This window comes from Bidens hawaiensis, unplaced genomic scaffold (genome assembly GCF_021521415.1).
Source record: "Bidens hawaiensis isolate Kalapana, Puna unplaced genomic scaffold, B.hawaiensis_p1.1 tig00024253_1, whole genome shotgun sequence".
Taxonomy (NCBI): Eukaryota; Viridiplantae; Streptophyta; class Magnoliopsida; order Asterales; family Asteraceae; genus Bidens; species Bidens hawaiensis.
Genome location: NW_027493820.1, coordinates 90,961 through 117,228, shown reverse-complemented (window position 1 = coordinate 117,228; position 26,268 = coordinate 90,961). Strand labels below are relative to the sequence as shown.

At 42.1% G+C, this 26,268-nt stretch overlaps 1 protein-coding gene across 1 annotated transcript in view; it reads left to right on the top strand.

Annotated features, from left to right (window-relative positions):
• The first annotated feature begins 389 nt into the window (after positions 1 to 389).
• Positions 390 to 26,268, top strand: part of LOC143568923 (reticulon-like protein B2) — a 28,600-nt gene continuing 2,721 nt past the window's right edge. Inside the window, exons 1-3 of the mRNA XM_077054954.1 lie at positions 390 to 758; positions 18,627 to 18,807; positions 18,955 to 19,096. Of these exons, the coding sequence (XP_076911069.1) occupies positions 641 to 758; positions 18,627 to 18,807; positions 18,955 to 19,096 (441 nt within the window). The 5' untranslated portion in view covers positions 390 to 640. The remainder of the gene's footprint in view (positions 759 to 18,626; positions 18,808 to 18,954; positions 19,097 to 26,268) is intronic.

The following is a 26,268-nucleotide window of genomic DNA, read 5'->3' as shown; positions in this document are numbered from 1 at the left end:
ATAATTAGGGAAACTAGAAATTAGTTTAAATAAAAAAAATTGTTTATGATTTGTATATGCTTTGTTGCTATATAACATATGGTTTGTTAATATTTCAGTAAAACTGTAGCAATTTATTTGTATATATAAAACTTGCAATTTATTTGTAATTTAGAGATTTATGAAATTTTCATTTTTCAATATTATATGTAATACGTAATTTTAATCATATAACGTATTTAAAGATTTATCAATTATACCGTTTTCATTGTCCAACCCGTGTAATACACGGGTTCCTAACCTAGTACATAATATACTATTATATTGTAACAATAAAACAAAGTTTAGTAATTTATAATTATTTTGTTTTAATTTGTGGGTTTTTGTTTATCATAGCAAAGTTTGAGGGACCAAATATAAAGTCACCTTAAATCTAACTCCGTATCAACTGGTTACGTTTATGGTCCAAGATGCATTGTATTATTTTGAGGTTACTTCACCCATTTGCTCTGTCCAATTTCCCTATTGAGAAATTTATGTGCAAATCAATTTTTCTTAACTAAATACAGTAAGAACATTTTGTGCAAATTATTTTTTCATACTTATTTAATTTACATTATTTCTCAATGCATGCACAATAATGATCATGATTTAGGTAAATATGGGAGATCAGGCCGTCCAAGATAACATAGTGGCGGTGGCGGAACAATCGGTTTCAGGACGTCGACATCTCTTTGGTCGCCGGAAACCTCTCCACGATGCTCTCGGTTCCGGAAAAGGTAAATCTCTTTAATACGTTTTTAATTCATGATTAATTGTATTTGTTCATAGCTAATGTGATCTGATATTGTTGCATGATAGTAAGATCAATTTGATTTCCATGGAAAAATATTTGTATAATTAGAAATGTGTGGTTAGTGAGCTAAACGAACCTAAGGAAATTTTGTTTATGTTCGTTAAATTAATAAATGAATAAACACAAACAAAACCCTTTGTTTGTTTTATTAAATGTACTGATATGATCATATTAATTAGCGCATGCCTCATTTGTTCATTCATGTTGTTTTAGTATATCAAACTTATATAACACGAACATTTTAAATTTTTAACAAATGAATAAGAACAAGAAAATATGCCCGACTCGTTTCTGAACAAGCAGATATTGAGCACCCTCGGTTCCCGCATTGTATAACACTTGATCCTTACGAATGTTGCTTTTGTTAAGATGTCTAACCTTTGAAGTTCTCTATTTAGGTGTTCAATGGTGATGTGATTGTTTTCAATGTATTTCCTTGTGAAATGATAACTGGTGTCAATATGTTTGCTTTGTACACATTAAACACCAAGTTTATTCATTAATGTGATAGTTGATATATTGTCAACACAAAAGGTGATGTTTTCACTTTTCTTCCTTCCAACTAGTCAGTTAACTGAGTAGTCTTTTTGGCCATAAGGCTTGATATATTTGTTGCAGTCGTTACAATTCTTGATATCAAATAGAATCAATTCCTTGTTTATGTTTTTTAATTTGATAAATTTTTAGTACCATAACTTGATTGATTATTATTTGGAAGGCTTGCAGAAACTGGGTCTATTTTGGTTCGAAACTATAACCGGGTTTTGATATATGTCCTCAATAACATTAAGACTCTAGAAAGCAACATGTATTTCTCACATTTTTTGATCTTTACTGAAAAATTAGATAAACATTTTTGTGTTTATTACTCTTGTTCACAATGTTTTTTTCTTTGGCAAATTAGGCCAAAATCCGGTCATTGGCATTTGTTTGTGTGTTGGTTTAGTCATACACTTAAAAAAATATGTTCTTTGTTGTTAAGAGCCGATTTTTTTTTTTATTTTTTTTTTTTGATAATTTTGATTATTTTTTTAAAAGGTTAAGTTTAATTATTTGAAATATCATTGTACTTTATGTATAAGTTTTACTCTTAAGTGGTGATGATGCTAGAAACACCAAAGGATAAGAATGATGTTGTGACTTATAGAGAATCATTTCTATCCCTTTCGATTTTCTAATGCCCTATGTTGAAATCTACTAAATATACAATACTGGCGATTTGAAGAATATCATGCTAGATGAAAATGATCTTTGGGAGATGATAGAACCTAATAGAGAAACAAACGCGGATGTCAAGAAAAACAAGTATTCAATTGCTTTTTTGTTTCAAACTCTGCCCGAAGATCCACTTCTGCTAGTGGTAGATTGGAAAAATGTAAGAGAAGTGTGTGATACACTTAAAACATCATTGGTGCTACAAAAGGGCAACAAGCATGTTTACAAAGAATCAAGTCTAAGTTTGACAAACTACAAATGAAAGAAGATGAGTCTGTTAGTTCTTCACATCAAGACTAACAAATGTTAGTAAAGCAACTAGTTGTGGTGCAAAGATTGATCCAACCCACATTAGATTTACACATAGAATTGCTTCAGTTGAGTAATTCACTAATCTAGACAAAGTAACTCTAGATGTACTATCGGCGACAGGCTTAAAACTATGAAGAAAGGATTAAGTCTAGAAGAGAAAATCTAAGTGATGCTCAAGAGAAATTATTGTTCACGCGATATGACAATAAAAGAAAGTCATAGGAAACTGAAGAGGTAGGTCCCAGCAGGGCTCAGTTGGTCCCGCATGACTCACCTTGAACAGGGATGTCTGCGCAAAGACCATCTACTCCCGCAGGACCCACCATGCTCAGAGAAGCCTACGCGCAGTATGCAAGCTGCATACGCAGGGAAAAGCCTCCCAATGGTAAAGTAACCCGCCTGTTCCCGCAGTTGCGGATACAAGCCATCAGGGAAGGCTACCCGCACAGCATAGCTACACGCATAAGGCTTAACACTTACAAATATTCAGTGTCACCTGAAAGAATGAGCAGAGGCGGGAGGGGGAAAACTCCCGCCAAAATGGGCCAGTCTGTATGATGGAGGATCTTTTGCGTGATACCTGACGAGGTAAAGACAAAAGATCTGACCAAGAATGCGACAGCTCACTGACAGCAGCGTGGCAGACAGCACGCCACAGCACTGTGACCAATAGCCGCCGCCTGCCCACCAACTCCTGCCAGACCACGTGCCTAGCCTGCAGTTGGTAGAAGACGAAGAGTGCACGGCACGCCTGCTCTGTGTCAGCCGCTACCTATCCACCACTCACAGGTAGGGCACGTGCATAGGTTACAGTTGGTAGCGTGTTGGGCCGGCTAAACCCCTTGGAAACCCACCTTCGGCTATAAAAGACAGCAAATGGTATTATCATTTCATCATCTACTATCTCGTATAACTTACTTGATAATTGCTCTAATAGTATTCATATACTTTTATATTTAAAGAGCAATATAGACTGATTCTCACGCCGGAGGGTGGTCACAAGGAGGAACCCCCCCCTTCTCAGTGACGAGCTTACGGTGTCTGTTTTGCAGGTTCCTTGAAGTACAACTTACTCTGCTGGACCTAACCTTCGTGGGAAACATTACTTAGCCCCCAGATTACCCATAATCTGCCCGGGGTCACTTAGTGTTTCTTCATTGGCGCCATCCGTGCATAAAGCTAGAACTACATCTTTCTCCAGTTTTTCAAAACTTCCAAGATGACTAGAGAAATTCCGGTAACCACAACCCCAGCCACTGGGGTAAACACCGGCAACACAATGTTTACAAACACTACCCCAGCCACCCAAGCTGGGGCAAGTGAAGTACATTTTACGAACACTACCCCAGTCACTCATGTAGGGGCAAGTGGAGTAAATATTCCACTGGGATTCACTGATGCCCAGCTGGAAAAACGAACTCGAGCCCCTCGCCAAACACTTGATCAAGTGAAGGCATGGGCCGAGGCACGTCAAAGAGAATTTCAGGCTGAGTTGGACGAACGCTTGCGTTCAGTCCAACAAGCTGAGGAATTCGGTAGTACTCGCCAGCACCTCAACATGAGTAGTGAGTACGAGTACTCAGACGCCGAGAGGGAAGACTCCGACACCGACGCGAACCCTCGCCATAGGGCGAAAGGGAAGCGTAAGGAAACGGATCCCCAGCCAAAAAGGAATTTTGGGGAAGCATTCCAACCAGTCACGGAAAAAAGCTCGCGTGACTTCTCCAAGGCCTTTAGACCTACTGCCACAAACGCAGGAAGGTCAAAATTTGCAAGGGACATTGCAGAAGCAATCGCCCCGAGGAGTGCCAAACAAATGTCCAATATTGGCACATACGATGGTATATCCGACCCAGATGACCATCTGAACAGGTTCATTGCGGGGGCAACCGTCAGTAACTGGACGGAACCCACGTGGTGCTACATGTTCCAGATGACTCTGGTAGGAGCAGCCAGAGCATGGTTCGACCGTTTACCGGTCCACCACATTTATGACTGGGCAGACTTCCAGAACAAGTTCAGTCAACAGTTTAGTCAACAGAGGAAGCACACTGAGGAGCAGTGGACGATCCTCAACTGTGTGAGAGAAGAGGATGAATCCTTACTGGACTTCATCACCCGCTTCAACTCCAAGAAGCTGAGTCTGGGCAACATCAGTGAAGACCTCGTTCGCGCCGCTTTCATTCAGGGCGCTGAATACCCAGAACTCATCCGCACTCTGACGGGTAAAGACGGCATGCCATCCACGTGGGATGCCATAATGACGGCAGCCAAGCGCTTTGCCGAAACGGAGAAACAGCTGGGAAGAGATCTCCCCCAGAATACAAACCTCTACACGCAGAGGACAAGGGAGAACAATGTGAGAACCGCCCGGCTAAACAAAAAGAGGCGGCAAGGTATTTGGCAGTCAAGGATAAACTTTGACACCCCCTCAAGCTCTCGCCCTCTGGTTGGCGGAAGGGACAACACGCACCCTTCGAACCGGAAAAACCGTTGGACGCCACTCACCAAGAGCGTCACGGAGATATTTGCCACGGAAAAACTGCCGTGGCCAAAAGCCCCAGCGATCCGACAGAAACCCAATGCGGATCAAAGCAAGTCTTGTGACTTCCATGGGACAAAGGGCCATAGCACTGAGGAGTGCACATCCTTGAGGGACATCGTCGAGACATTCGTCAAGGATGGGAGGCTCGCACACCTCGTGGCATCTATCAAGAAGGGAGGAAGGAACGACAACAGGTACAGGGGTAACGGACGAAAGCCCGTCGACATTAGCATCAACATGGTCCATGGTAAGGTCAGAGGAAGAAAGAGACCGATAACCGAACCATGCGCATGGAAGGAAGCAGAAGTGCGCTTCCCGCGAGTGCCGGGAGGCCCAAACAAAGAAGGCCCCATTGTCATTAAAAGCCAGCTGGGGCACTACATCACCTCCCGCACCCTCGTTGACAATGGCGCATCGTCGACAGTGATGTACAGGCAGTTCTTCGACAAGCTCGACGATGAAGACAAGGAACGCCTGGAGACGGTCTACGCTTCAATGGAAGGGTTTGACGGCAGCATGAACACTCCCTTGGGCATCCTATCTTTCCCCGTCACTCTCACCGATGGAAATTATTCACGCACGGAGGATGTGGATTTTGTTGTAATGAAAAAACCACATCATACGTATGACATCCTATTCGGGAGAGACGGGATGGCAAGATTCAACGCCGTGGTATCCTCAGTCCACGGCATGATGGGATGGCCAACAACTGAAGGCGTAGCGATGATCACGGGCATTCCCCAGGTATGCATCGCATCTGTCTCCTCTAAACCCAAACCGAAGATGGCCAAACAAACCATCACTGAACCTGAACAGTGGGCATTCAATGGGAAATATCCCGATCAGGCCGTTACCATTGGCCCGACAATTGTTGATCCAACACGCACCTTACTCAAGCGCTTACTGCAGCGAAACGCAGACATCTTCGCGTGGACACCAGCCGACATGACTGGTGTACCCCGGGGTAAGGCAGAGCATAAGCTCAAATGCGATCCGGCCGTTACGCCGATCGTACAAAAGCGCAGAGTAATGGGGCCCGAGCAAACCAACGCGTGCAGAACCCATGTCAAGGAACTCCTTGATGCGGGCATCGTGCGCGTTAGCAAATATCAAACGTGGGTTGCAAATCCCGTAATGGTACCGAAGAATAACAAACAATGGCGCATGTGCATAGATTTCAAAGATTTGAATAAAGCATGCCCCAAAGATTGTTATCCGTTGCCAGAAATTGATCTCAAGGTGGATTCGGTGGCACCATTTCGCCTTAAATGCTTCTTGGATGCGTATAAGGGGTACCATCAAATCCACATGGCTGTAGATGACCAGGACAAAACCGCCTTTCGGACGCCCGATGGCACATTTTGTTATAAAATGATGCCATTCGGACTTAAGAACGCGGGATCCACATACCAACGACTAATGGACAAAGAGTTTCACGCCCAAATTGGGAGAAACTTGGAAGTCTATATGGATGATTTGGTCATTAAAAGCCCCGAGCCAGAGGCGATGTTGAAAGACATTGAGGAAACTTTCAACACACTTAGAAAGATAAACATGAAGCTCAACCCGAGCAAGTGTTCATTTGGGGTGGAAGAAGGGAAGTTCTTGGGAGTCATTATTACTAAAGATGGCTTCAGAGCGAACCCTGAAAAGGTCGAAGCCATTGTCAAAATGGAATCACCTACCACCATAAAACAGGCTCAAACACTGAATGGACGACTAGTCGCGCTTAACCGCTTTTTGGCAAACCATGCGGATAGGTCGTTCCCATTTGTGTCAACACTAAGAAATTGTTTAAAGAAAACGCACTTCCGCTGGACACCAGAAGCGGAAGCAGCTTTTCAGGAGATTCGATCACGCCTGATCGAACTCCCAACACTCACAGCACCACAAGCGGGGGAGGAGTTAATCCTATACCTCTCCGCAACAGATAGAGCAACCGGGGCAGTCCTGCTTGTAGAACGAAAAGGCATCCAGATGCCAATCTATTATGTTAGCCGCGTGCTGGCAGACGCGGAAACCCGGTACTCTACCCTGGAAAAACTGGTCTTGGCACTTATTCACGCTTCACGCAGGTTGAGACGATATTTCCAGGGTCACCCAATCACTATTCTCACCAACTTCAAACTCTCAAATGTTCTAGGCAAACCCGAGTTATCGGGACGTCTAGCCAAGTGGGCAATTGAATTGGGAGAATATGCGATTCAATACAAGCCGAGACCAGCCATTAAAGGCCAGGTCCTGGCTGATTTTATTGCAGAAGTCCCCGCTTCACGGGAGAAAGAGTGCCAGGAGGAGGTTCAACCCTCCCCAGCACACGAAATCAATGAGGTCTGGCGACTCTACACTGATGGAGCAGCTAGTAACGAGGGTTCAGGCGCAGGGTTAAAATTAACAAATCCAGCAGGCCAGGAATATACTTATGCTATTCGGCTGGATTTTCCAAGTACGAATAACGAGGCTGAATATGAAGCATTCCTGGCCGGATTGAGGATTGCGCGTAAAATGGGTGTAAAAAATTTGGAAGCCCATGTAGATTCCATGCTAGTGGCAAACCAAATAAACGGGACGTACACGGCTGTGAACGACACAATGGCCCTGTACCTTGCCCAGGCCAAAGCCATCATGCGCGATTTTAATGATTGTAAAGTGATACACGTCAAGCGCAGCGAAAACAAATCTGCGGATGCGTTAAGCAAGCTTGCATCACTGGCCTTCACCCACTTGGGAAAGGACATCCGCGTGGAACTCCTCGAAACACCATCAGTCCCGCACAAGGAAATCTGTGTCATCCAAACCGGTACAGAAACATGGATGACCTCAATAATAAAATACCTTGAAGCAGGAACGTTACCAGAGTCGAAGTCACAGGCAAGAAAACTACGCTGTAAAGCACTGAATTATCAGCTGGTCAATGACATCCTTTACAGACGTAACTTTCTTGGCCCATTGTTAAGATGCGTGGACAACCAAGATGCCGACTACCTCCTAAGGGAGGTTCACGAAGGCATCTGTGGAGTACACGCAGGCCCCCGCGCTGTGGTAGCCAAGCTAAACAACGCGGGATACTTCTGGCCGGGGATGCATATGGACGCATTGGCATACATCAGAAAATGCAGATCTTGCCAGCTTTACGCACCCAACACGCATCGCCCGAAAAATGAACTTGTTCCTGTCACTTCCTCGTGGCCATTTCAGAAGTGGGCCATTGACGTGACAGGCCCATTTCCTACAGCAGCTGGGAATGTTCAGTTCCTAGTGGTAGCCATTGACTACTTCACCAAATGGATAGAAGCGAAACCTTTAGCCCAAACAACCGCAAAGCATATCAAAAAATTTATTTGGGAATTTATTATTTGTCGTTTTGGACTTCCACAGAATTTGGTAAGCGATAATGGCACCAACTTTGCTGACAAGAAGCTACAGCAGTGGCTGAAAGAACTTCAAATCACCCACACCTTTACCTCAGTGGCACACCCGCAAGGTAACGGTGAGGTGGAAAGAGCAAATAAGAGCATCGTCGAAGGCATAAAGAGAAGACTCTTGGAACATAGATCCGGTTGGGTGGACGAGCTTCCACACGTCCTTTGGGCAAACAGAACGCTGAAGAAGACCAGTACGGGAGAAACCCCGTTCAGTCTCACTTATGGCACTGAAGCCATGATCCCAGTCGAAATCGGTTTACCCTCACCAAGGGTCTTAATCCAACCAGAAGACAATGATGCGGAAAGACGGTTAGACCTTATGCTAACCGAAGAGCGCAGAGACTTAGCCGCCGTGCGTGAAGAAAACTACAAACGACAAATGCAAAAATACTACAACACGCGGGTAAAACTCTGCAATTTCAATAAAGGAGACTACATACTGCGTAACAACGAGGCTTCGAACCAACAACGCCCAGGAAAGTTGGCCCCGATTTGGGAAGGGCCATACGTTATCAAAGAAGTTCTGGGAAAGGGCGCATACCGGCTCGAAAGGCTCGATGGCACTCCCATCCCTAGAACATGGAATGGAGCTCAATTACGCAAATGTTATATGTAGATCAATTCCAACTTGTAAAGAAAAGGCCTAGAGCCACTTCTAATGGAAATGATTCTCCTTTCATGATGTATTGATAGCTTGTAACCTATGAACTTCCCTTGCGGGAAGAAGTAGTTGCGTGTGGAAGGCGGCAATACCCGCATAAACACAACGCCAAAATGTTAAAAAGTTCTAAGGAAAACCTACACGCAGGTCAGATGTAGGTAAAGTTTAGCCATCCTTGTAAGTGCAAGTGACGGTCTTACCCGCACAATCACAAACAAGGAAGCCAAACTTAACTTACCATCTACCACGTTAAAAGGTTAACTTATGAACACTTAAAAAAGGATAAGAAAAACCTACACGCGGGTCAGATATAGGTCTAAAGTTAAAGCCATCCTACTAAGTGCAAGTGACGGTTGCACCCGCACAATCACGAAAGAGGAAGCAAAAACTTTAGTCCATTATCAACCACGTTCAAAGGTTTAACTTAATGCCTTAGAAATTTCGAAAAGGAAAACCTACACGCAGGTCAGATAGAGGGTAAAGATTAGCCATCCTACCAAGTGCAAGTGACGGTTTTACCCGCACAATCACGAAGGAGGAGGCAAAACTTTAACCCATCATCAACCACGTTCAAAGGTCCTTATTCTAAACACTTGGAAAATTGCTAATTCAAACTAAGTATGCAAGTCATAAGTTTATAAAGCAAGGAACCCAAGGAAGGAAATAACAATCTTATACGCAAAAAGATTAATATTTCACAATCTATTACAAGAATGGCTGGGTAACTACCCGCCTAAAAGAAATCTATACAAAGCCAAGTCTATCCTAGCAGTGGGAAAAGATCTTCAGGATCAGGCTTCAGGGCCACCTCCGCTTGGACCAGCACCGTCAGAGCGCGGCTGCCCAAGGAAAGCCTTAAGGATGTTTAGCCCATCATCAGCAGCAGCAGCTTCATTCACCTTTTCCACCACTGGATGCGGGAAGGAAGCGTACTGGTTCACAGCTTGGTCATAAGCAGCTTCAGTATTAACATTGAATAAAGGGAAGTTGGAGGGCGGAAAGCCTCTCTCAGCAAACCCTAGACCAAGCAGGAAGCCAGTCTTCTCCCCATCCTCATGAGAAGCGTTGAGGGCTGCGCTCATCGCATCGTCATAAGAGGTCTCTGAAAGGACCCGACGCACAACCTACAAAAGAATACAAGTTAGAACATTTTCTAATTACGAGCGGAAAGCGTAAAGAAAAAGATAAAGATACCTGAGGCAACGCTTCTCGAAGCAGCCATTGGAGGGTAGCTTGACTTTCTTTGTAAGCACGTTCGGCTCCGCTTTTATCAAGGTTGGCAAGTTGAACTTCCTTGGCGGCAGCCTCTTCGACGCTTTTGAGTTTCCTTTCAGTGCGGTCAAGCACCCCCCTCTGGTCAAGGATCTCCTGCAGCTTCTTGGCATCTTCCATTGCCAAGGCGTCATGAGCATGCTGAAGAGCCTTTAATTTGCATTTAAGCTGCTCATTCTCTTCGCGAAGCGGCTCAGCAACAGCTTCAGCCTTGGCAGCCCTCTCAGTTGAGTTTCGCGCAGTCTCCTTAGCCAGCCGAAGCTGTTCATTCACAGCTTGGGCAGCCTTGGAGCGGGCCTCGAGTCGCGCCTGGACCTCAACCTCGAGGGCCTTGAATGCCTTCTCCTTCTCGGCTGCGGCAGCGGCCAACTGCCGGTTCTCCTCCCGAAGAGCCCGCGCTTCAGATACATCTTTGGCGCGAGCTGCTTTTAACTTGTCGTTTTCACGACAAAGCAGCTCGACGCGGGGCTGCGTCCGGGCCTGGAGAACCCGAAGCTCATTGGTTAGCCTACCCTCTTGGTAGCTAGCCATGGCTTCCCCCAACGCACCATGAGGAGCAGCGTGGCGAGCCCAGTCCACGCACTCCACAGGGGTACGATGGGTTGTTCCTCGGCGTATGTTCCATCTTGGAACATACACTTCATTGGAATCCGACACTGCAAAAGAAACAAAGGCAGTTAGGAAAAGATGATAAAAATATACAAAGGAAAAAGAACCCTACGTACCTGTAGGGTCAATAACAGGCCGATAGCCGCCAAACCCATCACCTGAACCCAAAGGAAATCCATCCAACAGGTCAGGTAGACGGGAAGGTGGCATAGATCGGCGGGAAGCCCGGCGCGTACCTGATGGTCCGGCCATCGGTGCCGGTGGCGCAGGTATAGTGGCAGCCGCTGTGGTAGCCATTGTTGGCGCCACCTCCTCAGCAACAGTAACCGCCGGTTCCGTGAAAGATGCTGTAAAAATTGCACTCACGGCCGGCGGAGACAACTTCTCAGCTGGAACAGCCTCAGGAAGGCTGGAACCAGCGGAAGCAGGCACAGACGCCTGGGTCGACGCCTCGGGAAGGCTGACCGAGCCTTCCCTCATTGGCGGGGGAATACTTGCTCCAACTCCACCCTGGAATGCGTCAACATCCACACCTGCACAAGCAAAAGTGTTAGAAAATTTATTTGAAACAACAAATCTAGACAAGAATTATGGGGGCACTTACGGGGTTTCTTGAGCTTGAACGTACGGACGAGCGGGGGCGAACCCGATGGAGCCGGCCTCTTGACACCGGTAACCGTCGTCGTCGCTGCCTCCCCGGAGGTAACAGCTACAGCCTCCGGAGCGGTGGTCTCCTCACCACCGGGCTCCCCCGCCACCTCTGCACTATCTGACTCCGAGTCAGATAGGACTACCGGGTCGGCCGTAGAGGCCACCTTCTCCTTGCCTTTCCCGACGGCAGCCTTTTACTTCCGCACCAGTGGAGGACCTTCTGCGGATTCCTCAGAAGAAGAAATGTCAACTCCAGCAGCAGGCACAGCATTGAGAGGTTCAGGGTAGAAGATAGGCTTACCTGGCCGTCGGTGGCTCAGGATCTCTTGGCCTGGCGGGTAAACCTCCACGAACCGACCCGCGGTCTGCTCTAAGATGGGCAACTCGTTCTCGTCCAGAGCACGAGTACCCATCCGCGCGGGACCATCTTCCTCCCGCGGGTTCAGGAGCGACTGAAGATCGTTCCCCTCTGAAATCAACAAGAAAGTTAGAAAAAATCGAAGTCAGCAAAATGAAACAAGACGTACCATAAGGGACAGAGTTCGAACCATATTCAAGGACGATCGGAACCTTATCCGCATTCGCCGCCTTCCACACCCGGCTCATCCCCAGCATCACCATCGCCGACTCCGGAAAACGGAAAACCGGGGACTGGACCCGGGATATCTTCGAGAACCATTCCGCCTCCTCGTAGTTGAGGGCGGGAAGGTTCGGAAGCGCCTGGCCATTCTTGAACTTCATGGCGATGGGGATGGCGCGAGCGGATATGAAGAAGAACTCTCTTCTCCACGAGCGAAGACTCCGCTCGGTGGTACAAATCTTTAAACCCTTGATACGGGTTGTAAGAGTGTACCACCCCTGGATGCACCTCCAAGTGTAGAAGGTCATCAGACGGTCAACGAGGGGCTCAAGGCCCAGTATCCGGCACACCCATTCAAAGTGCCGGACCTTGGCAATGGCCATGGGGTGCACCTCTGTCAGGTGCACACCGTGCCTCTCCAGAACACGGTACACAAACTTTGTCAACGGAAACCTAAGGTTTCCGTAGACAAAGAATGCAGCATAAACCCCGATCTTGCCACTAGGGGCATCGTACACAGTATGGTGGGGTTCAGGAAACTCAGGCTCGAGAGACTCGAGCATGAACTTCCTGACAATATACTGGTACAGATCGACAGGAAGAGAGCACTGGCATTCGCCAGCAGTCTTCTGGTCATCAGCATCGTGAGAAGGCATGGTGGAAGAAAGATGAAAAGAGATTTCAGGGTAATGCTTTACTGAACAGAAAAATTCGCCGGAAATTACTTGAGAAGAAGATATGAAAGTGAAAAGTGTGAATTGCAAATAACCCTCTCCCCCTTTATATACTAATCGCAATTAATGCGGTGAATTCAATACGGAAGAGAGAGAAGTCAAAGGTGCAATGAAACTATGACACGTGGCAAAGGCAAGCTGGCAACAGCTGTCAAAAGGACGTGTGCCAGAGATTTCGCGGCTACGCGCCCGGAATCCCGTGCCCACGCGCCTGAAAAAGCAACTGGAATGATCACATAATGTCATGTCGCCATAACTTCTGGCACGTCCTGACACAGTCAGAAGAAACCGTCGCACGACGTTTGAGGTATTGGGTTGTTATCCATCCACCAACTCTTCAAATTTCAAAATTTAAAAATTTTTTGAAAACTAAGGTTCAAAAAAGTAAGCGGGAAAATACCCCTTACCTTGGCAAACAAGTAACCATAAGCCGGGTGTGGGTACAGTGTAAAGGCAAAACCCTTCACATACCTAACACCCGCAGGGAATTGAAGCCAAAATATTTGGCAACCAAGTAACCATAAGACGGGTGCGGGTACAGTGTAAAGGCAAAACCCTTCACATACCTAGCACCCGCAGGGAATGGACGCCAGGAATACCTTGGAAGTAAAGTAACCATAAGACGGATGCAGGTACAGTGTAAAGGCAAAACCCTTCACATACCTAGCACCCGCTGAGAATTGAAACCAGGAAGGATCTTCTGGGCAATGCTTGTGAAAACGGAAATAATATCCCCGCATAGCGGGAACATCGAGTACTACGTTGTTTGAAGCTCCAAGATGGAATTGGTGGTTTAAACATAATTGATCACTATGTTCAAAAAACTACCAGAACCACAGGGAGAATCCGCACAACTAAGACTCAATGCTCCTGACTTGCGAGGAGGTTACAGACCTACCCGCATCATACCCAAAGACCAAGCAGGAAACTCGGGAATTTCTGCAAGTGACAAGGACTTCCGCGGGAAGAACCCCCATGGAAAACCTTACAAAAACCCCTTTTCAAAACCCTTTGCTTAAGTCCAAAAGTTCACCTCACTTTATTAGACATTCGTGAAAAGAACATTGGACTGGGGGGACTTGAAGAGGTAGGTCCCAGCAGGGCTCAGTTGGTCCCGCATGACTCACCTTGAACAGGGATGTCTGCGCAAAGACCATCTACTCCCGCAGGACCCACCATGCTCAGAGAAGCCTACGCGCAGTATGCAAGCTGCATACGCAGGGAAAAGCCTCCCAATGGTAAAGTAACCCGCCTGTTCCCGCAGTTGCGGATACAAGCCATCAGGGAAGGCTACCCGCACAGCATAGCTACACGCATAAGGCTTAACACTTACAAATATTCAGTGTCACCTGAAAGAATGAGCAGAGGCGGGAGGGGGAAAACTCCCGCCAAAATGGGCCAGTCTGTATGATGGAGGATCTTTTGCGTGATACCTGACGAGGTAAAGACAAAAGATCTGACCAAGAATGCGACAGCTCACTGACAGCAGCGTGGCAGACAGCACGCCACAGCACTGTGACCAATAGCCGCCGCCTGCCCACCAACTCCTGCCAGACCACGTGCCTAGCCTGCAGTTGGTAGAAGACGAAGAGTGCACGGCACGCCTGCTCTGTGTCAGCCGCTACCTATCCACCACTCACAGGTAGGGCACGTGCATAGGTTACAGTTGGTAGCGTGTTGGGCCGGCTAAACCCCTTGGAAACCCACCTTCGGCTATAAAAGACAGCAAATGGTATTATCATTTCATCATCTACTATCTCGTATAACTTACTTGATAATTGCTCTAATAGTATTCATATACTTTTATATTTAAAGAGCAATATAGACTGATTCTCACGCCGGAGGGTGGTCACAAGGAGGAACCCCCCCCCTTCTCAGTGACGAGCTTACGGTGTCTGTTTTGCAGGTTCCTTGAAGTACAACTTACTCTGCTGGACCTAACCTTCGTGGGAAACATTACTTAGCCCCCAGATTACCCATAATCTGCCCGGGGTCACTTAGTGTTTCTTCAGAAACATTTTGGAAACCATGGAACATAAAGGTTTTAATTTATCATGAAGGAATTGATGCGATGACAAGGGAAATCAAGATAATAAGGATGAAAAGTCCTCTCAAGCTTCCCAGTTCCCATCACAATAAACCTAAGAAAATTCATAAAGATGTGGATAAGATGAAGTGTTATATGTGTAAAAGGCCTCGTTATGCCACTATATGTCCTTAGAATGAACAAGCACATGAACAATCCAATTTAGTGGAAGGGGATGATGAGTCAATTTTGTTGATGGCCGTTCTAAGTGAACAAGATACTGATCAAGAAACTTTCCTAAACGAAAAGGAAATTCAGCCTTACATCTTTACGACCACCAATGAGAGTCTATGGTACTTGGACAATGGTTATGTTAAGATGCATACTCTTTGAAGTTCTCCAGTTATGTGTTCAACAATGATGTAATTGTTTTCAAATCATTCCCTTATGAAATGATAATGGGTGTCAATATGTTTTCTTCTTCCTTAAAAGACCAAGTTTTTCATTAACGCGATAACTTATATGTTGTAGACATACAAGGTGAAATTTTCTTCTAAGTAGTTAATAAATTGTATGTGTATATCTTATGTTCAATTTATTCTCATCCTCAAATATCAATTGCAATTCAATCAGTTGGTATGTGGGGTGTATGTTCTTATCGATCATGAAACAATAAAAAAAAAAGAAGACGATCCTAGAGATACCACTTTCTAACAGTGGTATATCATAGCGCATGAAAAAAGGAAGCGATTATGCGATTGTAATGCCAATAAAGGAAAAATTAAATTTCAAAGTTTTACCCTAGGCATCGAATGTTAATGTTCAGCCAATGATTTGAAACCTAACTTTGAAAATAAAGTAATCGCGCGCTTGTCAGAGTTAAGGTTGGATTCAAACCAATGGAACACATGAAAAAGAAGCAAAATAATGGTTTCGGAAAAAACAAACTTCATGGGGCTAGTAAGGCAATCACCCAGGGAAAGGCCTTTAAGTGAAACTTTAATCGCATCCAGGCCTGTGGATAAGAACGATTTGGATCTCAAGCAAATGATAAAGGTACGATGTTTTAAATGTCGTACCCATGGTAACATGGCTGTCAATTGCCCAAGTAAATACAAAAAAAGGCCCTCTTATGAAAACTCTTGTCCCAATAATTTTCTGATTAAGGGACTGAATATGGAAATTGGGACAAGATGTGGGTTGTGTTTTTTTATAAAAACACATGGCGTGTGATGAATCCATGTTCAAAAATATGAGAAAAAAATTGTTTCTCTGTAGAAACAACGAAAGAGATTCAGATCTTGTTCTCCTGTAGAATACGTGAGGTTGAGAACTTTATGAATGAAAAAGACAAGAATAATTCGTACTAGCCTTAAAATAAAAATGTGTTGAGTTACACAACTAAATGATCAAGGCTATAATGTAACACTCAAGGGAGATGTGGGTTACGTAGACGGTATGTTTGACAAAGTGGTAGATTCTTGTGATGATGAAGAAAGCAATTACATTAATCTTGAAAATGTTACACTAGTAATTGTTTTGATGCTTTGGAAGATCAAACCCTGCTTGAAATAGAGAAAAGAGAATTAGAATGCTATCTTGAGGGTTCTTATGATTCCAAAAATACTTTTGGTACTTGAAGAAGGTCTAGGATGTTAAACCGAATTCATCAACTCAAGAAGTTTGGGTCACATTCATGGATACCTTACACATACCATGTTATGCGATGAAATGCTAGAATCCTTAAGATAGGAATTTGCTAGGTTTGTAAAATGGTTCTACGAAGAACATTTTAACCAAACCAATAAAGAATATCCTCCAAAAATTCCCAAACGGCTATGAAATTGGATTACTCGACTTATATATATGTATAAGCAAGCATCAAAGAACATCGAAAGTCCAAATTCCAAACAAACTGGGTTTGCAAGAAACATTTGACGCAAATCTAATGATTATCTATACGGGTTACTTGGATCTATTAGCAGCAGAGACTAGGTTTGGGTCACATATCCTTGATCATTTAGTTGTGTTAAACTCGACAATTTTTTCTTTAAGGCTGGTACGAATTTGACACTTGGTATTTATTCTCGTCATTCTATTCATAAAGATCTCAACCTCTCCTATTCCACGAGAGAACAAGATCTCATGTTCTTTGGTGCTTGTTTCTACATAGACATTTTTTTCCAAATTTTTGAACATGGATTTATCACCCGTCGTGCGTTTTTTTAAATGAAAGATCAACAACCAACATCTTGTCCCAACTTCTATATTTAGTACCCTTGGCCAGATAATCATTGGGACAACACTTTTAAGAGGGGTTTTATTTGTAATTACTTAGGAAATTGGCAGCCATGAGAACATGGGTATTGGCAGTGTTGCAAAAATCCCGACTATGCACTGATTAATCCCCGATTAATCGCTAGTCCCCACTCCACTGATTAATTTTAGGCTAGTCGGCCAATTAATCGGTTAATGGTCAAATCCGACCAAAATCGGCGAGATTCGACCAAGATCAGCGGTGTTCGGCGAGATTCCGACCAAAATCAGCGGTTTCCGGCGAGATTCCAGCAGATTCCAGCGAGATTCAAACCAATTTCCGGCCAAAATATGTTTATGTGTGTATAAAACTAAAAATTACATAAAAAATTGTGTGTGTGTATATATAAAACTGAAAAATATACAGTAAATTCCGATCCGATTAATCTCGATTAATCGCTAGTCCCCACCCCACCGCCCAACTAGCAGCTAACGATTTTTACAACATTGGGTATTTTCATTTGAAAAATCGTACCTTTTTCATTTGATTGAGATCCGAATCGTTCTTATTCGTGGGTCTTACTTATAATCCTGTTATTGCAGTTTTGCTTAAAGGCCTTTGCCCTGGTGATTGCCTTACGAGCTGCCAATAACTTCGGTTTTCCAGAAACATTGTGTTGCTTCTTTTTCATGCCTTCCTTTGGTTCGAAACCAACCGTAATTCTGCTAGCCCCAAAGTGATTACTTTGTTTCCAAAGTTTGGTTTCGAATAGTTGCCTGAACATCGATGTTCGAGGCCTCGGGCGGAACTTTGAAATTTGGATTTTCCTTTGTTGGTATTACTTATTGTTTAAATGTTGATAAGAACATACAACACACACGTACTGCTTGAATTGCTATTGCCAATTGATATTTGAAGTTGAGAAGAAATATACAATCCATTAACTACAAAATGTTTAAAAGCGATACATATACAGAAATTGAACCGGTGTCTCTTGGATGCCATGCATCAATTAATGTTTGCCTGTTACAAGCAACTGTTGCATGGCATCCACTCTACTGCCATCTCATTCCTATTTGCAATAATAAACATACAAAATACTTAATATAATGTTTAAACACAAACTAAATAAGATAGCAGCCCATTAAACGAGTTATAGCCAACTCCAAACTATAATGGATTAAAACCATAAACTGATCCTGTTGCAAACGAAGCGAAGGAAATTTTGTTTATATGTTTGTTAAATAAATGAACATAAATAAAACCCTTTATTCATTTAATTACATGTACTAGTATGATCATCTGAACACATGTCCCGTTTGTTCGCTCAAGTTACTTTTTAATATTAATAACATAAACAGGTGCGAACACCTATATTTTTTAACGAACGAATAATATTGAGAAAATATGTTTGTTTATGCGGGCATTATAGAAGCACACATTGTATCAGTTGATGACATGTTCATTAATGATAGATTAAAGATGCAATTATATTAATTCTCAGCTGCTGATATATTACTATGGAGACAAAAGCAGATGTCTGGTGCCATTTTTGTGTCTGCAACTGTGATATGGCTTCTGTTTGAATGGATAGACTATCATCTTCTTCCATTTTTGTGCCACTTTCTAATACTTGCTCTCGCAATATTGTTCCTGTGGTCCAATCTTTCTTCCTTTGTTAACAAGTGAGCCTTTTTTTTTTGTTTACAATTGATTTCTTGTTGATATTTTGGGTATGTTATTTATCTGAAGCCAATTCTTTAACAAGTTCTAAGGATCACCAAATGTAATCTTGCATGTTAATATAATAAAATAAACATATCTTTTGTTAGGTCTCCTCCAAAGTTCCCTGACATAAGATTGTCACGAGAAATGTGTGAGTGTATTGCTATCCTTTTAGAAGATCAGATCAATGAAGGCTGCTTGTACTTGAGGGACATGACTACAAGGAGGGACATCAAAAGTTTTTTAAGTGTATCTTCCAACACTCATTAAATTCTATTGCAGATAAACAATTTGTTTGATAATAATGTGTAGAGAGAATGATAATCGAGAATTGGTATATTATTCTTTGATAACCGTCATGTATATCAGGGAGGGATATATATACCCCTTTTGTGTAGATAAGGATTATTCAATCAACATGATCCTGCATGGTATAAGTAATATAATGTTACATAAATATAAAACTAAACTATATAAATACATAGGAACGATAATAATAATACTAATAATAATAATCTAGCTTATAGTATAATCTAATATCCTCCCCTAAGCTAGATTGAAACCACCTTCACAAGTCTTTTAAAGCGTAGAAAGTCCTTTGGCTGAAGTGCTTTGGTTAGTATATCCGCTATTTGATCTTTGGTTGCACAGTATTGAACTTCAATGTCTTGACTCTTCACTAGATCTCTAATGAAATGGTATTTTACTCTTATGTGTTTGCTCTTACCATGATACATTGGTTCTTTGGCAAGGCAGATTGTGGACTTATTATCACATAACATTTTTGTAGGTTGTTCATCATCAAGTTCGAGTTCTCTTATTATTCCTTTGATCCATAAGGCTTGACATCCTGCTAGGGAAAGTGCTATATATTATGCTCCATTTGACGAGAGTGCTACCACCTTTTGTTTCTTGGATTGCTATGATATTATTCCTGAACCCAAGTGAAATGCATATCCCGATGTGCTTTTACAATCGTCAAGATTTCCCGCGTAATCGTGTAATATTCTTTTCCCAGCTTCCCAATGCGTTTTTGTAGGTTCCTCCATAAAACGACTCAATTTGCTTACTGCATACATTATATCAGGTCTGGTGTTGGTTAGGTACATGAGGCTCCCCACTAGGCTTCTATAGAGACTAGGATCGATTAATTCCTTCGGATCATCCTTGAATAGTTTTAAACAATACTCCATTGGTGTAGCAATAGATTTACAATCGACCATGTTGAATTTTTCTAATAAATTTTGAGCATACTTTTGTTGTGAAGTGCTAATTGCGTTCTCATTGTGAGATACTTCCATTCCCAAGAAGTAATGTAAGAAACCCATGTCAGTCATTTCGAATTCGGCCTTCATGTCATCTTTGAAAATACAGATTTCCTTTAGAGAATTACTTGCTATGATTAAATCATCTACATAGAGACACACTAATAGTCTAGTATTATTGTTGAATTTCAAGAATAATGTGTGCTTAAATGTGGACTTGTTGAAGCCATGTTTTTGAAAGTATTCATCAATTCTACTATACCAAGCTCTTGATGCTTGTTTTAATCCATAGAGAGCTTTCTTCAATAGACATACCTTATGTTCTTGACCTTGTTTAATATAACCACCAGGTTGATCAATATATACTTTTTCATTTAGATTTCCATTTAGAAATGCTGATTTTACATCCATTTGGTGCATGTGCCATCCATGTTGATCCGCTAATGTAATGATCAGTCTTACAGTTTCAAAACGAATAACAGGAGCAAATACTTCTTGATAATCAATTCCATATTTTTGTTTGTACCCCTTAACTACTAATCTGGCTTTGTATTTATCAAATTCTCCCTTTTCATTGTACTTAGTTTTGTAAATCCATTTAACTCCTATAGGTTTATGTCCTTGTGGCAAATCTACTAAATCCCAAGTGTTATTTTTGTTGATGGACTCTATTTCGCTAACCATTGCTAGTCTCCATTTTTCACTCCTATATGCTTCCTCAAAGTTTTGTGGATCACTTTCAATATATAAGGCAAAGTGTGATCTGCTCCTTGTATTTTGTGATGTCTCACCTGGTTGTCTATGTAACCTGGCTAATTGTCTGGGGGTGAGTGCCTTCGTCTTTTGGTATATGTCATCTAGTGTTCTTACTTTGATTGGAGGATCATCCATGTTGACCGTGGCATCTAAGGTGTTTTCAATTCCAACAGCTAGTTGTTCAATATTATTTTGTGCTATTGGCGACTCATTATTGTCTAAACCACTAGTTATGTTTATTTCACCACTATTGTCTCCTTCTAAATCTTTATTTTGTCCGGTGGATGCAATTTGCGAAGGTCTAGTTTGTATATTTTCTTTCTCATTTTCTGAAAACCAAAAAGGTATTTCATACACCTTTTTGTTGCTATTATCTTCCCAAGTTCTGTTTTCGTCAAAAAAATGGCATCTCGACTTACAATAATCCTTTTTGTTGTTGGATTGTATAGTCTATATCCTTTGCTATTTTCACTATACCCAACAAGTATCATTTTTTTCAGTTTTGTCATCTAATTTTCCTCTCATTTGCTGTGGGATATGAACATAAGCTAAACTTCCAAATACTCTAAGTTGTTTTATATTTGGTTTCATTCCTGACCATGCTTCTTGAGGAGTAATATCTGGCATGCTTTTCGATGTAGTTCTGTTTAATATATATACTGCACATGCTACAGCCTCTCCCCAGTAACAGTTGGATAAGTTATTTGATTTTGATTTCAACATGCTTCTACTCATTTCCATTATTGTTCTATTTTTTCGTTCTGCAATACCATTTTGTTGTGGTGTGTAACTTGTAGTTAATTGGTGATGTATTCCATGATTACTTAGAAAATTTTGAAAGTCATGGCCACAATATTCTCCTCCCCTATCTGTTCTAAGACTTTATTTCCTTTCACTTTGATTATCAACCCGACTTTTGAATATCTTGAAGTAGTATAATGCTTTTGATTTTTCTTTTAGAAAGTAGATCCAACATTTTCTGGAGTGATCATCAATAAAGGTTATGAAGTATTTACATCCACTTATAGTTTGGGTTCTCATTGGACCACATATATCAGAGTGTATTAAGTCAAGAGGTTTGGGTGCTCGCCATGATGCTTTCTTTGGAAATGCCTTTCTTGCATGTTTACCCATGACACAACCTTCACATACTTGATCATTTTTGTGAACTGTTGGAAGGCCTGCAACTTTTCCTTTATTACTCATTTCTACTAAAGTGTCATAATTCAAGTGTCCATATCGTTGGTGCCATAAGGTTGAGTCATCCTTTGTGGTGACATTTAGTGCAAGATCAATATCACGATCTAAACTTAATGGAAACATCTTGTTTTCGGTCATCTTGACATTAGCTATGTTGCATCCCCGTTGATCATTGATTTTGCAATAATCTTTCATGAAATATACCTCGTACCCTTTTTGTATTAATTGTCCCACACTTAAAAGATTATGTTTTTATCCTTGAACATAAAATACATTTGGTATTATCTTCTTCTTTCCTTGTAGATTAATACTTACTTCTCCACATCCTAACACTGTAAGTTTCTTATCATCTCCTGTCCTTACTTCTCGTCTTTCTGAATCATGCAATGATATAAATGCATTTTTATTTCCAGTAATATGATTACTACATCCACTGTCTAAATACGAACAAATTTCTGTTGTGTTCTCTTCCATGTTGAATATCATAAACATGGTATCTTCACTATCTTCGTTGTCTTCATTCTCATGCATTAATATATTTTCCCTTGTTTCTTTAATGTTTCTGTTTGGGCAATTTCTACTTGCGTGGCCTAACTTTTGACAACTATAACATCTTATTTGATTTCTGTTTTGGGGTGAGAACCTACCCCCTCGGCCTCTTCCTCCACCTCTACTGGGCACAAAATTTCTTTGGTTTCTTGTTGTGTTGTTATAAAAGTTTGAATTTTGGTTTTGTAATTGAAAGGCCTGATCAATTTGTTGGGTGTCATATTGTTTTATCCTTAATTCATAGGATTGTAGAATTCCCATTAATTCTTCAGTGGTTAATGTTGTTACATCCTTTGATTCTTCAATTGCAACAACAACAGACTCATATTTTCGAGTCAAGGTTCTTAAATTTTTTTCAATAATCCTTTGTTCATCAATCTTATCTTCATTCATTCTTAATTGATTTATTATTGAAGTTATTCGATTGAAATATTCTTCAACAGATTCAGTTACATTCATATGAAAAATATCAAATTCACATCTTAGTGTTTGGAGTTTTACCCGTTGTACTCGTTGTTCACCGCGATAGGCTTTGTGTAGTATACCCCACGCTTCTTTGGATGAATTTGCGGTTGCAATTCTTTCAAATATTGTCTCACTTGATGCCTGGAACAAGATATGTAAAGCCCTTTTATCTTTTTTTAGGTTTTCCCTGTATTTGGTTATTGTGGCATCTGTTGCATTCGTTGGTAATTCCTTGTATCATGTTTCAACGATATTCCAGAGTTCTTGTGATTCAAGTAATACTCGATTTGGATATGCCAGTGATAATAGTTGTTTCCCAATAATTTTGGTATTTGTGTTTGTGTTCCACTGCCTTGCATCGCCATGTTGAATTGTTGTGGTTTTGCTTTGTTTCGTGATCGAGTGTATCGCTTATGCAATCTGGCTCTGATACCAGTTTATTGCAGATAAACAATTTGTTTGATAATAATGTGTAGAGAGAATGATAATCGAGAATTGGTATATTATTCTTTGATAACCGTCATGTACATCAGGGAGGGATATATATACCCCTTTTGTGTAGATAAGGATTATCCAATCAACATGATTCTGATTGGTATAATCATAAGTAATATGATGTTACATAAATATAAAACTAAACTATATAAATGCATAGGAACGATGATAATAATTAATAATAATAATGATAATCTAGCTTATAGTATAATCTAATAAATTCCTCAACTTAATGCAACACTTTATACTAACTTTAACTTTATATATAAATTGTGGGAATGCGGGTGATATTCACCCTGTGGCTGGTCTCGGTCATCGGTGGTTGGTTCGAGTTTTTGACCCTCGTGTATATCTGTGAGTTCATTTGTTTAGAACCCTAAACAATTAAGTTTTGCTGCATATTTTTGTATCGCTTCGTTGAATTTAAGGTGGCTCAAAGTTAGGGCTCTAAACAAGCCGTGTTAATTGAAGTAAAATTTGCCAATTTGGCTCGGCCCGTTTATCTTAATTGGCGAAATAAAATGTTGAGCTCGAGTTTGGCTCGTAACAAGCTCGAGCTAGCTTGTTAATTTTTACAACTTTGTAACTTTTTACATATCGATACATACATAAAAACAAAAAAAAGTTGACTTTTAACTCACACAACAAAATTATAAGCTATAGAATAATCAACCTACATATGGCGTATGTGAACTCATAGCCCACGGGATTGACTAGCCTGAGACCTGCGCTAGATCCCTCACTGCTTGAAGCTCCGTCCGTAAACAATGACCAAATTTGTCCCTGTTCAGGAGGTGCTTGGGGTTGTTGCTCGATCAAACATTCTTTTTCTTTGTGTTGCGGGACTTCAGTGACAAAGTCCGCCAACACCTGCCCTTTAATTGCTGGTCTGGGTTTATACTCGATCGCGTGTTCACCCAGCTCGATGGCCCACTTTGCCAATCGTCCAGGCAATTCCGGCTTACTCAATACTTTCTTGAGTTTGTACCCAGTTAACACGTTGATGGGATGACCTTGAAAATACCTACGGAGAAGTCGGGAAGCATAAACCAGTGCCAAGACTAGTTTTTCAAGCATTGAGTATCTGGTCTCCAGATCTGACAACGTCCTACTGACATAGTAGATTGGTGTTTGAACATTCTTCTTGTCCGTCAGTAGTACAGCCCCGATGGCAATATCAAACGTCGACATGTATAAGGTCAAAGGTTCTCCCGCATAAGGTGCTTTCAAAGTAGGCAAATCCTCCAAGAATTTTTTGACTTCTTGGAACGCTTGTTCAGCTTCCGCAGTCCACCTGAATTGTGCTTTCTTGATACAATTTCTCAATGTTGAAACAAATGGGTAAGATTTGGCTGCATGGTTTGCTAAGAATCTGTTCAATGCAACCAATCTTCTATTAAGTGTATGTACTTCTTTGAGGGAAGAAGGAGATGACATGCGGGCTATTTCCTGGACTTTATCTGGGTTGGCCTTGAAGCCCGCGCCCGTAACGACCACACCAAGAAACTTTCCTTCCTCCATCCCAAAGGAACATTTAGCTGGATTCAGCTTCATGTTAATACTTCTCAAGGTTTCGAATGTTTCTTCGATGTCCCTCAACATTTGATCTTCTTCCACACTTTTTATTACCAAATCATCCATGTAGACTTCAAGATTTCGACCAATCTGATTCTTGAAAGCTTGATCCATCGGTCGCTGATATGTGGCACCCGCGCTTTTCAATCCAAAGGGCATCACTTTGTAGCAAATGCTTCTTGGTCCGTGCGGAACGCTGTCTTATCCTCGTCACCTGCCTCCATGCGGATTTGGTGATAGCCTTTGTAGGCGTCGAGGAAGCACTTAAACTTGAACGGGGCCACAACGTCTACTTTGAGATCAATTTCCGGCAGTGGGTAACAATCTTTTGGACACGCCTTGTTCAAATCTTTGAAGTTTATGCACATCCGCCATGCTCCGTTGCTCTTTGAAACGATGACCCGATTAGCTACCCATGTTTGGTACTTAATTTCGCGGATGATACCAGCATGAAGAAGATCTTGCACTTGTTCATTCATAGCCTTGGTTTGTTCCGGACCCACTTTTCGCTTTTTCTGAACAATCGGTGTAAACATCGGGTTTACCCTTAGTTTATGTTCTGCAACACTCCGCGGGACATCAGTTATGCCCGTGGGTGGCCAAGTGAAGATGTCTATATTCTTGGTCAACAACTACTTCAAGAAAGTTCTCACTATCTCTGAAATAGCAGCTCCAATCACAACTGACTGATCCGGGAACTTTTTGTTCAATACCCATTTTTCCGACTCGGTCCTCTAAGTTTGCTTTGGGACTTTGCTGGTCTTTGAACTTTCCGTTGTGAAGCAGTGTCGATTGACATGAATAATTGCCAAGCCGGTGCGGTTTGGAACCCCTACCACACCGTGAGCTGTGGACGGGTGAGCATTAAAGTCACCAATTGCTTCCTGCCCCAAAATGATGCCATGTTTGGATGTTGCTGGTAAAACCAGAAACTCAACTTCTTCGGTTCTTGAATGTACTCCGTCACTGAGAGTGACCGGAAAAGATATCATCCCTCGCAGGTGCATCACCTCCCCTCCAAATCCTGAGACAGGCGCATGGATTGGTTTTAACCTCTCCTTGTCTTCCTCATCTAATTGTTCAAAGAACTACTCGTATATAATGTCAGATGTACTA